Genomic DNA, 21,138 nt, shown 5'->3' with positions numbered 1-21,138 from the left:
ACAGCGTGTGTATCAAGCATTGTGTATGTTACATGCCAGGTTCTTGCAATGGATGTCTTTTCTCTAAAGACTCTTTTTAATCCCAGTGTGATGTTAAAAATAATAATGTAGCTTTTCAGTACTATGTATCCTATCCTTAAGTAACACTGACTTAGCCAGAGGGCTTGATGCCGGTATAGTGTCCCAGAGCATTAAAATAGATTCTCTTTGTTAATTTGTATGCTGAACATGGAGAAATTTGGAGGTGGATTTTGAAACCAATGTGACTTAATAACTATAGGGGGCTAAGCAATCAAAGCATTAAAATAGATGTGATTCTCTGTAGCAGTAGTACTTAATTTCATAGAAAGAACACTTGTGATGAAAGGGAAATGGTAAAAATACATACTGCCTTTTTTTTTGTTTTTTGTTAACCCTTGATCTAGATGACAGTTGGTGCTTAGATCTTCCTTTTCCTAGGCATGCTTTTTATCAAATGAGATTCAGGGCTCTATCTATATGCAATTAGTTGTTAAGAGAGCAGTTTGGTAAGTCTAGCGTAAGTGTTTTTCTTTGTGATCCGCAGTATCCCAGCTTTCATATTTGGTGCTTAATGAAAGTCAGGCAAATATCTCTGAGGCCTGCTAAGCTTTTTCTTTTATCCTGAGCAGCAATTCTTCGATATGATGTAAGCAAACACTATCCAGGGTTTCCACCTGTGTGTAGATACTGCAGGTGGCAGTCATATTTACATGTTGAATATGTTGCACTTTGGCTTACTCTTTTATTACTGTGCTTGTTTAGTGGTAACGTCACACCAGTAACACAGTTGTGTGTAGATCTATGGCGATTGATTACTACTTTGTAATTAAGGTGCTATTTTCAGACGCTTGCGCGAAGTCTTTTCTACTCCGAGAATTTGTGAACCCAACCAGAGACCAGCCAACAGGTTTCATTTTTTTTTGCCCAAAAAGCTTCTCTTTTTTTGCGAACAAGTTTTAAAACTGACTGATGCCGAGACTTAAAAAAAAAATTAAAGTAATAAAAAAAATTTAGAGAAAAATAAATAACACAAAAAGTGATGTTACCCAAGCAAGGCCTTCTAATAAAGGAGTGGCCCCCTCACCCATCCCTCCCTACCTGTGCAAGTCCTGCTCACATCAGTTTCCTTCCATCCAATTAGGCGACCTGGGAGACCCAGCCAGCACCATCCGGAGGGACTACAGAGTGGTGATGGGGTACCTCCAAGAAGCTTGCAGGATGGAACCAGGGAAGGTTATGGCCACTCCACATCTCTTAAAGTACCGCTGGCTCGATCACTCCAGATTAGTGAAGAACTGCTGAGCAGAAACCAGTTCTCTACAGCTGCCAGCCATGGGCCATCTGGACTACAGAATCATGGACAGCACTTAATATTATCCAGGGAGGCTTCTTGGGCAAAACCACACTACGAATTTAATTTCAGCCGCATGAAATTCAGGGGAAATGGTGCACTCAGCAACATCAGTGACCTTCCTTTTCTTACAGAAAACTCTGCCTTTCAAAAAATGGCACTTCAAACTAAGCAGGATGGGAAAAAGGACGTGAGCCATTCATCTCCTGTGGATTTAAAGATACCACAAGTTCGAGGCATGGACCTTTCATGGGAGTCCCGCACTGGTGACCAGTTCAGCTATAGCTCTTTGGTAATGGGTTCACAAACGGAGAGCGCGCTTAGCAAAAAGTTAAGGGCTATCCTTCCAAAACAAAATAGGAGAAGTTTGCTGGATGCTGGACCAGATTCCTGGGGCTCAGATGCTGAGCAGTCTACCTCTGGACAGCCATATCCCACCTCAGATCAAGAGGGAGATCCTGGCTCCAAGCAACCTAGGAAGAAAAGAGGGAGATACAGACAGTACAACAGCGAGATACTGGAGGAAGCAATCTCTGTGGTTATGAGCGGGAAAATGAGTGTTTCCAAAGCTCAGAGTATTTATGGGATCCCCCACAGTACACTGGAGTACAAAGTTAAAGAGAGGCTGGGCACTTTGAAAAACCCTCCAAAGAAAAAAATGAAATTAATGAGGTCGGAGGGGCAGGATGTTTCAGTAAAGATTGAATTAGATCCCCAGGGAGAAGCAGCACAAAGTGCGAATGAATTGAAGGATGAATAGGGATGTTGTAGAGTGCCAATTACTTTGCAAACTGGGTGAGCACTACTGCATAGTTCAACCATCACTGAGCGCACCTGAGTCTCCTGTTTACTGCAATGCTCTTTCCTTTGCAGTTTATTATAGACTTATGTGAACACAGGTGAAAGATGTGCTCTGAATGTCACATTTGTAAATTTTTCTGGCCTAGTATGGCACAATTTCCCTCCTTCACCTGCCCACTGCCCTCTTTTCTTTCTTTGTTCCTTTTTTTTTCTTTTGCCTTTTGCATGTTTCTCTGTAATAGAGAATTGAGTTACCTCACAAAGAATGCAGATCTGTAGAAGTGGACATCTTGCCTGTAGAGCCTGCCTGAGCTTCTGATGTTGGATTTTTCATATCTGCCTTTATAGAAATAAGTCCACTTTGTTAAACTGACACTCTCCTGAAACCAGGCAATTTTCAAATGAAAATCAGACTGTCATTCTTCAAAAATGTTTCAGAAATCTTTTTTTCCCCTTCTTGTTTTTTGTTGATCCAGTTGATTGAAAGGTTTGAGCTAAATCAAATTAATTAGGAATGGTACCTCTCTTGAACTCAGATTTGTCAACTAGATAGATAATCAATTGGGTCTAATTAGGCTCTCCACTGTTTTCTTTCTAAATTAACTGTACTTACCATTTGCTGTCTGCTTAGTGCTCACCCGGAGGGGAGGGGAGGGAAAACTTACATACACTACCTTCAGAAAATGTCAGTTAATTATTTATTATAACACTACCTTCGCTGTAATTTTATTTGGTGTTTTTGAAGGGTGATATTTACACTCACCTGCTTGAGGATGTAGCCTTATCTCACGGAAGACAAGCTTCTCACAGTCAGGAGCAGTCAGGGTACACTAAATGATGTATTAGGGTATGCCTCATTATACCAGAACTATGGTTCTTTGTGACCTTTACACTTTTTACAGACTTGGTTCTGAGTTTACTAAACTATGTGGTCCCAACAGCTAGTTTAAATGACTCTAATCCAGGGATGGGGGATTTGTGTAACAAACTACTGTGATACTGGGAAAAAAAAAAAAAGGAAAAAAAAATAGCCCACAAAATGGTGATCTCAAACGTTATCAAACGTTACAACCTCAGTAGTCTGCCCAAATATCCACATTAGTGAAGGAGCTTGTTAATGTTCAGGGAAGAAGTAAAACACTGGTAGCCTGATCTAATTCAGGCTCTGCATCATATCTATCTGTAATACTGTCAGGGTCGAACACTCAATTGATGGGTGTTTCCTTTTTAAATATTACAGTTGCCAGTAGCAGGAATTAAGTCCTGCTTTTTTGTTGTTGTTTTTATTTAATCTATTTTGATAGTGGTTTAGCACATGCTAGAATAAGTATTTAAACACCATTAAAAAAAAAAGCACTCCATAAACCACAAATCTGAGGTTTTTCAGTATGGTGATATCTTTATGCTTATATGGAGATCCAGGATAAGTTTTGTACAGAACTTTTATCTTTGATACTTTCTGCGGGAGTGGTCAGTAACTAAGTGGAACTTACTGGACTTAACCACAACATGACCAAATCATAATTGCTGGTTCTTCAGGTAGAAGCAATTTGGTCTTAATCTGTGCAAAAGGTAGATAGACTTAAGATTTTTTCCCCATTTGCACAACCAAACGAAGCATTGGAGTTTTTGTGTGAGAGCATTAAGTGATGTCAGTGAAAGTGGTCTCTCAAAGTTCATGGGAGGGTGACCTAGGTAGCCCTAGGGATGCTGAATGACTTCTGGAACAATTGATTCTATTAGCCTCTTCCCCTCCCCAGCAACTTCATATTTTCAAAGGTTAGGCACACCATTGCTGTTGTTTTAAATATGCACTGCTCATTCTTGAAATGGACTGGGCATTTGGCCCCAAGTATACTTTATTTTTGTTTACTTAATATATCTTAGTCCTCAAAATCCTGGTTCCTTGTAGCTTTCTAGTTGTCATCTTGGCATTTAAAGCAGTTTAAGCTCAGTAGCAGTATATAAACTCTGCAATACGTTCCAGTTTAGCTGGTGATTGCAATAAAGGCGCAGTTTAAGGCGTGGTTTCATCTGCTGTTTGAGGTTATGGTAGAAAGTTTGTTGCAAGTTAAAAAAAAAAAGTAATACAGTTTTACTCTTGAGAGAGGTTTAACCTTTGCAGTTGTCCTTATTTAAGAAACATGAGTTGAGTTTTATAAAACTTGTCACTGTAGTGTACGTGGAGTGCTCATTTTACTAACCTAAATATTTTGTATGTGTATGTTTAAGTGGGTGACAATCGTGCAGCAGAAGAATGGTGTGCCTACCCTTTAATGCTGCAGTTTTAAAAGAGAATTTGTCTTGTCATTTCAGACTGTAGGCTAAGAATTGTAAATAGATAGTGAGAAGTTGAGTACTCTTTATTTGCTTTGGTTAGGAAGTGGATTAAAAAATTAAAAAACAACAACAACAAACCAAACACGTAACTTTCTCAGTTTAAATGTCCTGAGACCTGAAGATTGTAATACTCATAACTGCAAAGCTTTTAAACACAACACTTGATCTGTGATAACTTAATATTCAGGTAATCTTTCTTTTTCGAGAAGCTTTTGAACAACCATATTTCCTCCAAAGGTCTCTGTTTAAAAAGGAAAAAAAAGAAAAAGTGTAGATTATTTTTTAAGCACTAATTGCATTACATTGGTAACTGCAATATGAAATAGCCATTATTGTTTTGTGAAGCATGGTTGAGATTAGTTAGTGGTCCCTTTTTAAAATTTCATGAGCCTCTCAAAAAATAAAAACAAATTTAAAAAAAAGCTGCTGAATATTCAAAAGATATATATTTTACCTTATTGTAGGTTTTGTAAATTTAGTCTGTAATATTCAGGTGCACCTTTTAATGTTACTTTTTTGTTTCAAAGTCCCATCTAACATATTTTCTCTGAGGTGATTCATCACTTAAGACTAGTATCACTCTAAGTGCTGCAGTGATCACTAATATTTTGTTTCATTTTTCACTACATATATTTTGCAGGCGCTTTCAGTGTAGCTAACTAGTAGTATTTGGGATCATTTTAAATATATGATTGGAATTAATGTTTGTCCATTAGCATGCTTAATTTTCTGCTGACCAGCAGTTTGCATGGCCAAAATCCCTGGTTGACCATATTTTGGTGTGGGAAGGTGTGGTTCACTGCGGTCTTTGTAACAAAAACCTTGTTTCTCATCTTATTTCTGGTAAGTGGATGCTTATGTTACTTGGATCACTTGGACAGGAGAAAGATTTTAAAGCCTTCTCCTGCTGCTCTTGTGAGATGGCATTAACGTGTAACGTAGACAAACTGCAACCCTGTAAAAATCGAGACGTTGTTAGGAGGAGACCTTTCGGGTATTTTTTGTCACTAGTTTTCTCTTATTCCCGAGAATGTCCATCCAATGTAGTTATTGGACTTAACAGTATTGTTGTGTACTACGTTGATGTAGCTGAAAAAGCCTGACAGCAAGAAACTGTGAATTATATTTGTGGCAGTCTCTGAAAACTAGTTTTTCAGTCCAAGTACCATGAAGGAGAATCCCCCTCCCCTACCCCATCCTAGAAAAGTAATTTTATATTTTGTGTGTATAAAGTTTTAAGAATCGAAGTTTCATATTGTACTGAAGTTTAGGTGTCGCTTGGTAAATCTTTGCTGCAGCATATAATTGAAGATGAGTAAGGCTTAGTGTGGTAGGGGTCCTGGTGTGGAGTTAATTATCGTACAGTTCTGGTGGGAAAGCCCAACATGTATGAAATGTGTCCTTTTTTTTTTTTTTCATTTGGATTTGTAAGATGTAAAAGTGCTTTTTTAGAACTCTGACCTATTACAAACTATTACCTCACTTTCAGCCAGCTGGATCCTCATTCCACAGTGTTGTAGGCATTATTGTGGCTGTAATGCTTGAGTACAGCTATAGAGTTGAACGTTTCCAGTTAGACACGTTTCTGGACTCATTTTTATTTCTGTCTAAAGATTATTTATTTTCCAGTCATTCCCTGGTTTTTTTCTAAAGGTTGCAGACAGTTTCCTTTAGAATTTCTCATTTTTTCCCTGTTGCACAGGAGAAGTTGCTGCATAAGCACTACAGGTATGCCTTTACTTTCTTTTTTGTTGCAGAACTCATAACTTGATGCTTGCATTACCAACTCTACTGCTAGACCTGAATTCAAACTCTGAACTTTTTGGCAGTTGGAGAAAAAAATATTTTTAACAATGCAGGGATACACACAGGATAATGCCTCTAGTAAGGGAACATATTCAGCTTCTGTGTTCTCTTGCAACTCCTGCATGACATTTTTTGCAGAACTTTCTACCACTGGAGAATATTCCTAAATACTGGAGGTAACTGCATTTGTGTTTAGACTGGGTAAGAGCAGACAAGGAATAGTCTGTGCTTTGTCTTGTGGCAGGCCAACATTTGCATCTAAATATTTCTTTCATGAGTACTCGAGAGTACATTGCCTTTCCCTGGAAACTCATGGGAGCTGGCAAAGTGATTTAGGGGCTTTAGGGTTGAGTAAGCTTTGTGAAACAACTTTTTAGTTCTGATTGAATTGCTTTTTTGTATCATCTGCAACGATTGTTATACAGGCAAAACTGGAATTGCCATGTGTTTCTTTCCAGTTTACTTTCAAGTAATGCTCTTAAGATGTCCTTGAGTCTTAGGAGAAGAACACAGTGTCCAAGGAGTGAAGGGAGCACTCTACTGTTCCCTTTTTTTCTCAAAAACAGTGTGGCTGCATCTGTAATGTAAAGACCTCTTTCTTCAGTGAAGACAAAATTTGAACTCTTCAGTATAAAAATGCATACTCTTATTGCAGTCCAAAATCTTATGAAGGCAAAATTATTAACCTTACTGAAGGATTTGTCACAATATTCTAAATAGCTTAAATTCTCTGCCCAATGTTAGAAGTAGGATGGGAAGGGTAGTTTCCCTCATTTTCGTGAGGATCAGAAACCTCTAGGTATTCCCCACAAATGTTTCAGAAATTAAATGTAATTTCAGTCTAGGTCAATGTTGCTTTTTCTTGGCATCAGTACATAATGTTGGCTAATATTGTTTTAGAAAGCTGTAAGAAAATAATTTTGAGACTTGTTTTGGTACTATAAAGGTTTCTACTTGATCTTGAATTATATTGAAAATTCAGTAATTGGAACCTTCAGAAACCTGAAAATCTGCACTGCTAGTTGTATGCAGTTCTGATGAATGTAGCAGATAAAGTAGCCACTATAGTAACTCATTTCAGATTATCCAGTGTATAAACACAGTGCACTGTGATGACTAATAGGCAGAGAGAGATTTCAAACCCAAAATGATCTGTAGATCCACTTCATGTGTACCAGAAAAAGCTGTTAAGTATTTAGAGCATTCCAGTGTCCATCTCTCTCTCTCTTTCCTGTTCTTTCTTTGACTGGGGCCAAGTCTCTAACCAGTATTACAGCAGCAGTTTTGGACCTCATGTCCTACTGAATTATGCCTATATTCAGGTATTGTCATAAAAACCTTCATATTAAGAGAGCTTTATTTAATCCTTACAAAAATCTCTCAGCCCAGTTGCAAATTCAATTTTTCTGGGTGATGTACTAGAAAGGAGGATTTTTTTTACCCTCTCCAGGGCATTTAATCTACCCGCTTAAAAACAAACATCCCCACCAGTGCCCCTGTGCTTGTCTCTACTGAATTGGTAAGTATAATTTAGGAGGACTCAAGATGATAACTACCTTACAGAGCAGGGATTAGGACACAGGCTTCATTTTGACAGGGGCAGGAAAAGTTAACATCCAAAACAATTTCTCTCATCATCACCTAGTACAGTTTATCTTAATATTTTTTCCTACTCAGAAATAATGAGGATACTACTAGAGCTACTTAAACAGTTTATCAATTACTTGGTGCTACATTTCTCAAATAGTTTTGCAGATAATACTTTTTATGCCTGCGTGAGAACATGTAAACAATAAAAAGCACTTGTCTGACCTATTCTAAAGTACCAGAAAAGGGATAAATAACTGCAGCACTTTCTCTGTTACAATGCCAGAGTCTTAATTAAATCTGGTCTTCAGGTTATGAAATACTTCAAGTATACAATCTGGGATCATGAACAGCTTGTCAGGTCAGATCACGAGGTTTCTTGGGATATTAACCTGTCTTTTAAAGACTAGTACAACAAAATATTCTGGAGTTCAGGCAGGGGATGTATATATACATGCCTGGTATTTTTAACTGATCATTTCAGTAGGCCATTTCAGGGCTTAACATTGGAAATCTGGGATGATGGGTAGGGAAGGGAAGTTTCCCAAACTGAAAAAAAAAAAACCATTTTGGACCATTGTTTAATGTTCAGTTTGAAAACTATATCACAGGAAAAATGGGTAGGGATTCTTTCTCCCTTATGCCTTCAGGGAATGAGTAGTATTTAGAATCTCTGGCTGAAATTCAAGCCTTTTTACCGTGTAAATTTTTAGTATAAACTCATTGACATGCTTTTTACATCTGAGGACTGAAAATGGATCTTAATGTTTTAAGTTGTGGAATGGTATATTTCTTAAATGAAGGGGGAACATTAAAAAAAAATAGATTAGAATACCAGCATTAGTGAGCTTAAGGAATTTTAGTATGTAATAGCAAAGTATAGAAAAGTATTTGATTAAAAAATTAATCTTGAATTGCTAGTCTGTAACTAGGTGCATTCTAATTTAGCAGGTGAATATTCTTTACTTATCGATATATGATGGGCTTTTTGCAAATAGAAACCTTTATCTGAGTCCCACGTGTTGCTTGTACTGATGGGATGTATGCTTACAGCAGCTTACTGCTGCTTTAAAATGTATAAAATGTTTTGAGTGTTTGCTCATAACTCTTTTTAACCTCCACTTGTTAAATTGTCAGACATTGGTATTTTATCAGTCCGCAGTGTAAGTTTAAACTAATGTTCTTAGGAATCCAACTTGTACACACACTGTTTAAAAACCCTCAGGGACAGTTTACACACTATCCTCACTCAATTCAGGTACTTGTACTCTCTTCTTAAACCTAGCAGTGACTTGTATTTTGTTTTGCTTTTCTTTTGACGTGCTGATAGCACATCCTTGATGAATGTCAACTTAAAACTCAGTTCAGGTATCCAGGTATAACTCAGCCAAACGGATTTTAAAGCTGCATATTTACTCTCCAGCACACAGTGCCTCAGACACTTATAGTGGCATTCTGTATATTCAGTTATTACTACTGAGCAGATCGCGTGGGGGTTCCTGGTATGTATTGTAAGAAATTCCTATGTATATTATATAATATGTATTATATTATATACATATATAGTATATATGTTATCTTAAACTTATATATTTTAAAATGCCACTACTAGCCAGCGCAGCTAAAAATTAAATACATTCCCAGCTGCTTCTGCGAACAGCAGAGGCAGCTTCTTAACGTGGCTCTTGCTTCTCTCTCACCATAACTACTTCTAACCTCAAGCACGGGTCCTTGGCTGTCTGACCTCTACACTCTAGTTATGCAATGTCCTTAGAGAATTCTGTGCACTGGCCACTGTGATGGAAACCAATGGGCCGGGAGTGCTTTGAGTTTATTAGTAATTGTTCTGCCAAAGTTGGTGTTTGTATGACAAGTGTGTAAACCTGTCAGATAATCAGCAGAGGTCCAGGTTGTCCGTAATTAATTCCACCTCCTGGGTAGGACCAGAGCTCATGAGGTGCCTCCTTTCTAAGGCTGAGCACTATTCACTGAACACCTCCAGTGCCAGGCCTCTGTGCTGTGCTCACCTGGAGGCCAAGCCTGAAACTAAAATCTGCTGTTCTGCCTTCATGGTGATGCGTTGGCAGTTGCAAGTCAGCAACACCTCTGCTTTATTATTTGACACTTTACATCTAAAAAGTCTTCTCTTTCTATTTATGTAACCCATAGTCTTTGAAGAGTATGGAAAATGGCATTTCTCTCTGACCTCTAGAAGTTCAAGTGTCATGGGAAAAAAAAAACAGGAACCCCCCCCTTTACTCTTATGGACCTCATTTCAATATACTGTTTACAGTTTGACGGAATTGTATAATTTAATATTTCTCTTGTACTGTAGTTTATATTTATTTACAGATTTTTTTTGTACTGTGTGATTTGAATTTTTTGTTCCTTGCTATGATCAATGTTTTATGTAGTAGAGCACTTATGATCACAAATTAAGGTTTTTGGTTTGATTGCACTACATTAATTTTTTTAATGCAGTTCTGATTTTTTGACTGGACTAAATAAGCTGTGTCTTAATGTATGTGATAAGTACTTTTAAATTTTTATTTCATGTGGTCCATTTATTTTTTGCATTGTATGTCAAAGCGCTAATTCTCTTGTTGTGCATGTGTAAGATTTAATGGCTCCATTGTATTATTTGACCATGTCATTTTGGAAACACATTCCCAGCTGTAACGTTGTGTATGGTAGTTTTCACTGGATGCTAGACTTTTCAAAACCACTATTCTTCTAATAAATTTTGTTGTGAAAAACTTCAAGGGGTTCCAATTCTCTTGTTCCTAATATGCTTTCTAAATGCTTGTTACTAGTAGCCCAAGGATATGAGATGGAAACTATCACCAGGGGGAGAAGCAGGGGAGGAAGTGAAAATAGAAGGTAAAGCAATTTCTGGCTGAAGGACTGAGCTTTGGAATCTCCATACTCCATTGGGTTCTTGCTCTAAATAGGATTGACGGTAAAGCTGCTTTAGCAGCTGGGTAGGGAATACATGTGAAAGCTGAAACGCTGTCTCATAGCAGCCCGGTCTCATGAACTCCCCTACTCTTAATTTGTGCTTCCCTACTGGCCACCTTAATTTCCTTAATGGTAAATAATTTATCCAGTGAAGAACAAACAGCCTCTCAGGAGGGAAAATAAAAGGTGGTGTAGTGATGTTCACTGAGCACTCAGTAATGAGCCAAGCTAGGCACAGGGGTAGTGAGAGCATGGCCAGAGCCCTGTGTGGGTTGGTTTTGGGCTGTGGGGTGGGCAGAGCTCCAATTGGGGCAGCAGAGCTTTGTACTGGAGCACACGTCACCAGGAACAGGCACCTTGCTTAGCTGCCCACCAAGGCACTGGTGTTGCTTCTATTTTCTCTGCAGCTTTATTTTCTCTGCTCTTCTTCTGCAGAGGGGGCAGGTCCCCAGCTCCCCATTAGCACAGGGAAGGCTCCAGCAACTCCATCTTGCTGTTCCTCTGCACAGGGGCACAAGGCAAATCCAGCAGTGACACCACACTGCAGCCAGCCCTTCTCCAAGATCCATGTTTACTTTCTCATGCCTGTACTTGGGGTTGAACGACTTTTGACGTTATGCATTATTGATACTGAAATGCTGAATACTAAAAAGTAGGTTACACTAAGTGGTGTATAATGGAACCCACGTGAGTTTAGGCATTTCTGCTAACCTTTGTGTTCAGTTCTACGAGGATTTTGAGAGTGATGCATAGGGATTTCCTAGCTTTAGGAAAATTCATAATGCTGCATGGTATCTAGCCCAGGTTTCTTTTCTCCTGAGAAATTGCCTTTCTTAGCATGTGCTATTGAAAAGTAGGTAATTTGGGGTTTGCATTTTTCAGTGCCTTTTTTGTTTTTTAAAATCATTAAATAACTGTTACATTACAAACTAATTATTATATTTCTTGTATACTAACGCCGATATTAAAAACAAAAAGTAAAATGATAATTGGGTGCTGTCACTGGTTTAGCTTTACCAGGCAAATTTCTCTTAAGTAAAAAACTTGGTTTAACTAGAGACTACATCTTACACTTATTCAGGAATAGTGAGTTTTTATGTGTAAATAGCTTGAAAGCCTTGAGCAGTAAACTATCATTTAATATTTTTTTTCTCTTTGTCTGAATACATCTGTCAAATCTATGAAAATAGCCTTTGAAAGTGATGAACCATATTCCCATCTGCCATTCTTTAGGATGCATTACACTGTGCAGGCTTGTCCCAGAACATTTTTAATTGACACTTTTAGTCCTGCGATTATCAGAAATACCATGTTTTTCTGCTTTTCCTGAAGGACTTGCTGATGGTCTCACACTGCTAAGATGAAATTGTTCAAACTTAAATGAACACAGTCTTGATTCTTCTTTTAAAAGCTGTTTCCTGTATCATGAAAAGATTTCACAAGATGTTGCACGCAGACCCAGAAAGAAGCTTCCATGCTGTTGTCTCTTATAAAAGTAGAAAAGAAACACAATTAGCCCTGTTAGGCAGCTTTAAAACTCACTGCTAATTTCCTTCAGCTTGTTTGGACTCAGGTTGGGTTTTGAGCTGCTCAGTCTGTTATTGGAAGAGGCAGCTGCCTCTTTTGTACCTGCAGGACCATATCTGGTCACCTGAAGTAACAGATCCTTTGTGGAATAGCTGTGGACTGTACCCCACATACACCTGGGTCACTTGCTACAATGCAGATATTCCCTCAGATGTGGAATGAGAGGCTCTGCTCATTGCTCCTCTGGGGCAGTAAGAGCTGCTGGGAGGGAAAAGCAGGAAGCTTCAAGTGCACTTGAAAGTTTTGGTGTCTAAACTAAACCTGTAAGGAGGCAACTCCCTGAGCTCAGCATGAAGGATCTGAAAGCTGGAAATAAGCTTAATTTTTGTGAGTGAAGCTGGTTTAATTCAGGGAATTCCTGATCATGACACTTTCACCTTCCCGTGTAACCAAAGCCGAGCCCTTGTGGTGTGGCTCCTCAAACACCACCAGTGCAGAGCTTGCTCTGCTGTCTGCAGTGAGACAGATCACCAGCAGCTTTCCTGCCTGAGCATGCTGAGCTCTCTAATTTCCTAGAGGCATGACAAAAGTGGGTCTGGGGGAGGGGGAGGATTTAAATCCTGATTCAGGAAGATACTTCAGCAAATCACTATTTTCTTAATCTGCCAACTCTGCTCTGGCAGATGCCCAAACAAGGGTACTGGCTGAATGGAGGTTTTAACTGGAAGTGAATAGCAGGTTCTTGGACCTGTGTAGGAATATGATTCATACACAGAGGAACAGAGCTACAGATGAAAAGTGATTTCAAAAAACTGAGCTTGAAGTGTTAGGGTAAATCTAGGATTATGGATTTTGATACAATGAAGATGGAAAAGAGATTAAAGAGAAAGTTGATCTTTTTAATGTAATTATTTGTGAGACACTTTAGTAGATGTTACAGTGCTGGAAGGATCCCAGTTTGTGAGAGTGCTGTTTCCTCTGATCTGGTACATTTGATGCAGACTCTGTAGCTTGAAATCCAAGATGTTCTCAGCTGTCTAGTAGGAAAATCAAAAGAAATGTGAATGACTTCACACCTATGAATTATGAATTAATTAAGTTCCTTCTTACCTACCTACTTGAAAACCGCAGACAACACAATCTTTAAAAGCTCCCTTTTGGTATCATGAAGAGGGAACACAAAACAATTGCATCTTGTTTTTACAGGTCACTTTGAATGTCTCAGAATTACAGATCACATTTGAAATAGAACTTCTAAAAATCTTCTCTTGCTGCCTCCTCCTCTTCTGCAGGTGTCTCACAGCTCTGCAGGAGTCTGTTCCCAACACACTTAACTAAAAGGCAGATTTTCGTATGAGATGGCTACAGCTCAGATTTCCAGGAATTGTTTAAAAGCTCAACTAAAATTAGAAGTGCTTAAGGTATACTTCAGAGCACAGAAGTACAATCACTGCTGCCTGAACATACAAAAGTTGCCTGTATGAAAATGCAGCTGCATCCCCCTAAGGAGCTGACTGGAGTTCTGGACCATAACCCACCCAGCCCTTGCATTAACACCATGGGGATGGGACAGAGGCTTCAGTTGTCACCTGTACCCGAGCCTGCAGTGGATCTGTTGCTGTGTGGCTCCTGCCTTGTCTCCCTGGTTGTGGTTTCCAGGGCTGGCTTGGTCACAGCTTGCTTGCCTGCCATTGCTGGGCTCCTGCTCCAGGTGCAGATCAGCCAGCCGTGTGCTGACAGGGGGAGTGGTTTGTCTGTACAGGATTATCAGCAAACTGCCTGTAAAAATTACAGTGCTAAATAGGTTAAACCTGCTCAGGTTTGGAATTTTTTTTTTTTTGCTGATGTGCACCAAGATACCATTGTCTCATGTCCCAGAACCCTTCTGCCCAGCTATTAAACTGTGGGGCTTGCTTTACTGATTCGGAATGACATTCCTAACTTTGAAAAGGGCTTTTATGGTTTCCTTTCTTAAAGCTAAGCCTTTCTTCTCCCTGAGCTTTAGAGGAAGGCCCTGACACTAATTGTTGAGTTACTCTGGGACTGCAGGGAACATCTGACTCTAGGAGAAGCCAAACAGCTTCCCCTATGTGTGAAGGGGTTTTTCATACACACAGCCAATATTTGTGCTGGGTCCCTTCTTGTAATCTAAGCCTGAGGTGCTTGCTTGGAGGATCCACTAGTTTCCACCACGTTCCCCTTTCAGGTGAAGGTGGTATTATAGTTTTTTCATACTTTCAGGTGCACTGTGGTCACACATGGTATCTTCCTCAGATTCATTTCAGGCCTTTAAAGCACCTACCTGCATGTGAGGTGTTATCAAGGGTTTAAAACAAACTATTTGATTTTGAAAGGAGACTGTAAAAAAGGAACCAGTAGGATTCTGCTTTTGCATAAGAAGCTACCATAGCAAGTACATTCTGTTTGTACAGAACTACAAGTATTTTTCTTGTTTCTATCCATCAAACATTAGCACAAGGTGCAAATGCTAAACAAGCTTACTTGGTACCTGAAGTGTGGTTGTTAATAAGTAAGTTCTGGTCGGGCTGTGGTGGCAGCTGCCTGCCTGACCTTACTGCTCACTAGAGGTCTATCAAGCTGGATTTCAGTGAGCTTTGCTGCTCATGCTCAAAAGCAAGATTTTTGCTCCTGTTTCAGGCCCTCTATTGGTTTTTCTCTAACAGACACAAGTGTGTATGGTAAAGGTGACCACTCATCTGCTCTTTAGTTCTAGCCACCTTGCACATACCTGTCCTTATGTTGGTGTCTTTACTTTTGTTTGAGTGTAGACTGGATTTCTAATTGATAAAAGGAAAAATAACACAACTCAGGATTTAAAAGAAATATGGTCTCCACTCAATTATATTATTGAATTTGGAATAATAGTTATGTAATATTGTAATAGAGTAATAATTATGAAGCTTAAAATCAAAGTGGCAAAGGTAGTGCCTTAGTGCTGGCAAAGAGCAGACTGATTTGGCTTTTTCATCTGTTCTTTTGTATCTCATGAGCAAAAAAAAGGACTTCCATTGCAAGATTTATCAGAGTAGCAAGGCCTCAGCAGGACAACAGGGAATTTGGCAGTCAGCCTTTTGTGGGTCAGAATTCTCACAATGTGCATTGTTTGGGCTCTGGTGTCACTATCTGAACATTTGAGTTGCTGTGAGGAGGATTTTTCAGAGGTGGTTTAGCTGTGATTTCTGGGTATGTTCCTGTTCTGTATTTCTCTGGTCATAAACTGCACAGCGCAAATGCCAGTGTCCCGTGAGCATTGTTGTCTCGTTGCAGCTGTGTGGTTAAGAGTGAGTTCATTTCTGTGAGCTCTCAGTGTTTGCATAGTGCACTTACTGTTAATATGATAAAAAATGTCTGCAGTAGAGGAGGTCTGTGATTGGTTGATTGGCAGGATGTGCTAATGGGTCATCATCGCTTTGGCTTTCTCTGCAAAAGTTAGCGACTCATTTTCCTGCTGGAGGGACCAGGAAAGCACAGAAGTCAGAGGGAGGCAATCTGTGGAGGCATCTCGGGGGGATCTGCAGGGCTCTGATGCTTGCTTCTTCCTTGCTGCGCGTGAGGAGTGATGAGTCACCTCTGCTTTTTCCAAGGGATCTGTTCCTTTGCTGGCATAAGCTGTTGTTGATGATTTGATTTGATTTTATTTTTCCTTTTATGACAAACCACCAATTGATGGGTTTTGTCACCAGTATAGAGAAACAAACAATACCAATCATTATGCTGCATTAAGGAAAATCACACAGAGATAAAGTACATTTCAACTGCAGCATCGATTTACAAAGGGTAAAATGCCAACTGAGGAGGCTTTAAATATGGAAAATACCCCTAAAGTAAACTGGATGTATTAGTAGTGATGGAATGTTACATACTAAGCAAGGTGTAGTTCCCTACCTCAATTTACCATGTAGCTGCACAAATACTGCCTGTGTGGGGGAAGATGGAACCTTTCTTAGTGGACATCTGCCAGGGTCAGATGTGGTTTGGATTTGTCAGTCTTCCTCTAGCATTGCAATGTGTGACAATATAAACAAGGGAGAAAAATAATTGTGGGCCAGGATATCAAGGTGAATTTTTGAGAAGAAGAGTAGACTCTCTTAAAAGAGGGAGGAAGGACAAGAGTGTGTAATGACAAGGGTTAAAAAAAAGACGATGTGAGGGATGTGCAGAAATGGAAGGATGAGAGGTTTGAGCTGAAGGGGAGGGGTATGCATTAGCGCAGAGGAAATCGCTCCTCACTGGTGTGCACAGAGACATTTCCTGCCTTATGTTTTGGTTTCTTAATAGTTATCTGACTATAAAATTAACCTACAACATTTAATGGTAGTTGAATGGCAGCTAAATTAACCCACTTTCAAAATAGAGCTTACCTAGCCCATCAGCTCTGAGACAGCCTTGTCCCCAGGCATCCAGGGCTGCAATCCACATCTCTGCCTTAACCTATTTCCCAAGCAGCCAGCCAAAGTGGTGCATCAGAAACAGGCTTTGCTGCTCAGCCCAGCAGCTGACAGAGAGGAGGGACATGTATCAAACCGCTAATTCATATTTCACCAAGCATTCTCCTGCAAGCAGGGGTGGCGTTGGCACATGGGGAGCGCCGCTCTTAGGAGTTGTGATACTGTTTCTATTAACAATGTGGCCTTGATTATCTGAGGCCCAATTATCTGAATCTCCAGGTTATCTGAAATGGGGTCATATCCCCCAACATCTGTTAATTACACCCAGGATACCCCCTCTCCTCTCCAGATGTCTCCACTGGCCCCACCCAAGTTTTGGGCAACCAGGCTGTGCTGAGTGTGGTTAGTTCGAGTGAGTGCTCTACCAAGCTCCTGCATTTGGTTTTTCATGTCCATGTTGAAAAAACCTCCAACCTAGATAATTGCAGAATTTTAAATCCTTGAAGACTTCTAGAAGTAGGCAGTAGCTGTGCATGGCAACATGTCTGTTGGAACTGGGACCAGGAAAGTCTTAGGGGTGGGTGTCCAATGCATTTGAGGTTTCTTCCACCTTTCAGTGTACAGTCAGCTTAGGAGAGGAAGGTGGAATTTCTCTCAGCACAGCCTGTCCTTGTCACAAGCTCTCATTACTGCAGATAAGTGCACCTTCAGTGGGAGTTTGCCAATTGCTGAACCCCTGCAGTTGCAGTGACTCTGGCAGACCTGTGTGTGCATGTGTGAAGTTTGGGGAGAGAGAGCTTTGTCCCCAGGACAGACAGGACTGACAGCGATGGACGCAGAGCAGGGGAGAGGCCATACACCTGTGTCACCTCAGGTCCAGAGCCAGTATATCTTCCTGGGATGGTTGAAGATACTCAGGGCATCCCTCCCTACTCCACAGTCCCTGTGGTTCATTCCCCCTTCTCTTAACTGGGTGCTGCTTTTTATAAAACGTGCAAAGCCGTGAAAATCATTGTAAGAACTTGTTTTTTTTTTTGCCCTGCATGCTTTTGTTATCTGTCTTCTGGTGCTGTCTGTTTTTCTATCTATTCTGGTCTTCTGGTGCTATCTATCCTTTTGGAGCACCTAGCTCAGCAAAGATTCTGGGTACTGCTTCAGAAAGAAATAGTCATGGTAATTTTTTTTCCTTAAAGGGAAGATCCCAAATGATCTTGATAATTAGAAAAATTAGCAAGGACAATTCTGGAAAGGGTTTGAAAGTTAGTGTGCAGAATAGTATTTCCAACATGATAAATTTCCCTTGGTTTTAAAGCAATAGCTTAGTGGTAAAATTTTTAATTAGTCATTAAATATTATATTAGAAATATTACAGTGATGATAAACTACTATAGAATACAATTGGGTTTTGGGGAAGGTGGGAGTCAAGGAAGTTATGACAGGAATATAAAAATACAAAACTTATTTGAGACTGTTAGTGGTTTTTTAATGTAAAACCAGCTTTTGTTTGTTTGGTTTCTATTTGGTTACAGGTGGGGAGAAGTGATTTTTAATGTTAAACTAGTTTAAAAATAAATAAACAAATAAAAGACACTACTCTGAAGGGTTAAAAGTGTGAATCTATAATGGATGTCTGTTATTTGTCCAGTCACTTGGCTGATTGTACAACCTGGATATGTCGATGAATACATGCAGCTGACAAAAACCCCAGCCAAACAAAACCCACCTATAACTTGTTTCTTCCTGCTTTCCAGTTGAAATACAAGCTCAGTCCATCCCCAAGTGCGTCACCAAGGACGGAGTAAATTCTGGGGCCTTGAGAACCTGGCAGCAATATTTCCATAGTTATTTTGGCTGTGCTTTGCACAACTTCAGCTTTTAATTTAGAGAAGGAGAGTGCTTTTTCTCCTTCCTAGCTGTTATGTGGAGCCACAGCTCTTTGCATGCTGCTTTTCTATTTTTTTTCAGCGCAGTGAGGGAGAATTACTGTAGCACCCACAGAGGTGTGAAGGGACTCATTCATCTGTGTGGGGAGTGTGAGGTGCCAGGCATATTTCTGAGGATTGAAATACAGGCATTTAAACTGGTGCACCCAGTGTCAGCCCTTTAATTGGGGCTTTGAAAGATGAGCTCCAGAAAATCTTGCTTCAGTGGCTTCCCGATTTGTGCCCATGGCTGATTTGCCCATCCTCTTCAAGGGGACATCCATTCTGCCAGCAGAAGGAAGCACATCCTGCACCTCTCAAGGCAAGGCACAAGGTCTGTGCTGCAGCTATGAGTGGGGATGGGTTTGAGCACAGTCAGATGGTCCCACACCTTTCCCAGCATATTTGCTTTTGCATGGCCATTCCAACAAGCTGAACTGGGGCTGGCAGAGAACCCATTTCCCCCTTCTGCTGGGTAAGATCTCTGAATGCAGCCCTCCAGCACAGGCAAAGCAAGCCTGTCCTTGGGAAGCCACAGCACAGCCCCTTCCAAGCGCATGCTTAGTATGCGCCCCTGGGGCTGGGGTCAGCTCACCTGACTGCCAGCAGTGAGCAGGTCCCCTTTAAAAGGCTGTTCTTCCTTTGCAACCCTTAAAAAAGTCATTTCCACTCACCCTGAAAAATAAATTAAGTGGTTGAAACCAGCAGGGCTGGAGGTGCCACCCAAGGGCAGTGAGATGCTGCCTCAGAGCTTGTGCTCACAGTGGGCTTAGCCAGGGCTTTGAGTTCAGCTGATGGAGGGCATTGCTCACCAGTTAGTCTTTCTTCTTAGTCATCCACATTTCTCAAATCTCTGCTTTTAGTCGGGTTTCCAAGACACCCTTCAGCCTGGTGGGGTAATCAAGAGGTACCTCTGGTTTTGGGTGGTGCAAGGCACCTCTCTGCCGACTGGCACGAGTCAGCCGTCTGGCAGCAGGAGAGGGAGGGGAAAGGTCATCCCTGTAAAAATACTGAATTGGATTTTATAAGTTTATAGCTATGTTTTGTTTCTTTTACAGAACTATAATCCTGGTACTTAGAGTGGTCTGAAAGGAACAGAAACACTTAGCCTTGAACTTTTGTTCTGCTGCTGCTTCTTGTGCCTCTGAGGTACAAAACATACCTGTAAACTTATAATCAATCAAACCGATGTTCAAGGGCTAAAAAAGGAAACGTAAAAAGGGTACAGGCTTCAAGTTTAATAGTGAAAAACTTGGGGTAGGCAAGCCAGAAGATTGCAGTTGGCAATTGACAGGTTTTCGGAGACTGGCTTCCCAGGTAGGTTGGTATGAACCAGCTGATTTCTTTCTCCCTTTCTTTCTTCCCCTCTTGCTCCCTGCCCAAATAACACTATAGAACCAGAGGCAGGCTGGGCTGCCCCTAAAACTTTTTTTATGGCATTCACAAGCAGAGCAAGCGCAGCATTACCCTTGTACAATAGGAAGAGATATGACAACCCCACCGCTGGGCTGGGGGCACTGCAGGAGCTGGGAAAAGCTCCTCAGGCTGTGTAGGGAGAAACACAGAATAACTTGGCCCTTCCTCTCCATGCTGTAAATCCTCTATCTGTGCAGCCTGTAGGTGTTAGGGACTGACAAACCTCTGCCTTCCCCCAGCCCCTTCATCCCCAACCGTGTGGCCTTTGTTGGAAGCCCCAGGTCCCCTCCAGCAAGAGCTGGGGGAGGGTTGACTTTAAACTCCACTAAACAGTGGAGGCACAATGCAAACAAATGTATTGCAGCACGCAGCTATGCAAATAGCTTCAGAGTGCAGCACGTTTCCCCAGCATTAATTGCTGCACCGCCGGGGTTGCGTAGCAACAGCTCCGCTTGTGCCTCTGACAGCTCCTGCCCCTTGATGCCTCTGACACCTTCTGTGGCAGGCAGGCAAGGGGAAGAGAACAGGGCTGCCCTGGGAAATCAAGAAGGGCTGGGAGGTAGTGAGGGGCTCTGGTGATAAAATTCACTTGGGACACTGGGGTGGTTGTGTGCTGCTGTCCCAGGGTAGTGTGTGCAGTGGGGCTGGAAGGAGGGTGTGGGGCCCAGGAACAGAGGAGATCCTGCAGCTGCAGCCTTGAGAAGGCAGCATTCGAGGCTGGTGGGCAGAAAGGGCAGACCTGCCATGTCCCAGTCTCTGCAGGAAAGCTCACTGACCGGTGGGCTGTCTCTCCCATTGCAGTCAATCCTTCGGGAGACCCCACACAGGTTTATGACTGTACCTACAGCTTGGCTAGAGGCATAGAGGGTCCCCAGATTGTCTCTCACTGGTTGTGACTCTCCTTTTGGCTTGTGGCTTTTCCAGCCCTTGGGAGAGATGGTTCATTCCTCATGCACACCCAATCCTAGGAGAGCTCTATGGGAAGGGGTGAGTACAGGCA

At 41.0% G+C, this 21,138-nt stretch overlaps 1 protein-coding gene across 7 annotated transcripts in view; it reads left to right on the top strand.

Moving 5' to 3' along the window:
• Positions 1–21,138, top strand: part of LCOR (ligand dependent nuclear receptor corepressor) — an 87,634-nt gene that overhangs the window by 53,372 nt on the left and 13,124 nt on the right. The window contains exon 7 of one of the 7 annotated variants that reach the window (XM_030951709.1): positions 1,163–10,664. The exons of the other annotated variants lie outside the window; for them this stretch is intronic. Within the exon in view, the coding sequence (XP_030807569.1) occupies positions 1,163–2,132 (970 nt within the window). The 3' untranslated portion in view covers positions 2,133–10,664. Of the gene's footprint in view, positions 1–1,162; positions 10,665–21,138 lie in introns of those variants that run through there. 7 annotated transcript variants of the gene reach the window in all.

This window comes from Camarhynchus parvulus, chromosome 6, assembly GCF_901933205.1.
Source record: "Camarhynchus parvulus chromosome 6, STF_HiC, whole genome shotgun sequence".
In the NCBI taxonomy this organism is placed as follows: Eukaryota; Metazoa; Chordata; class Aves; order Passeriformes; family Thraupidae; genus Camarhynchus; species Camarhynchus parvulus.
Note: the sequence above shows the minus strand (reverse complement) of the source record. Positions and strands in the feature narration are given on the sequence as shown.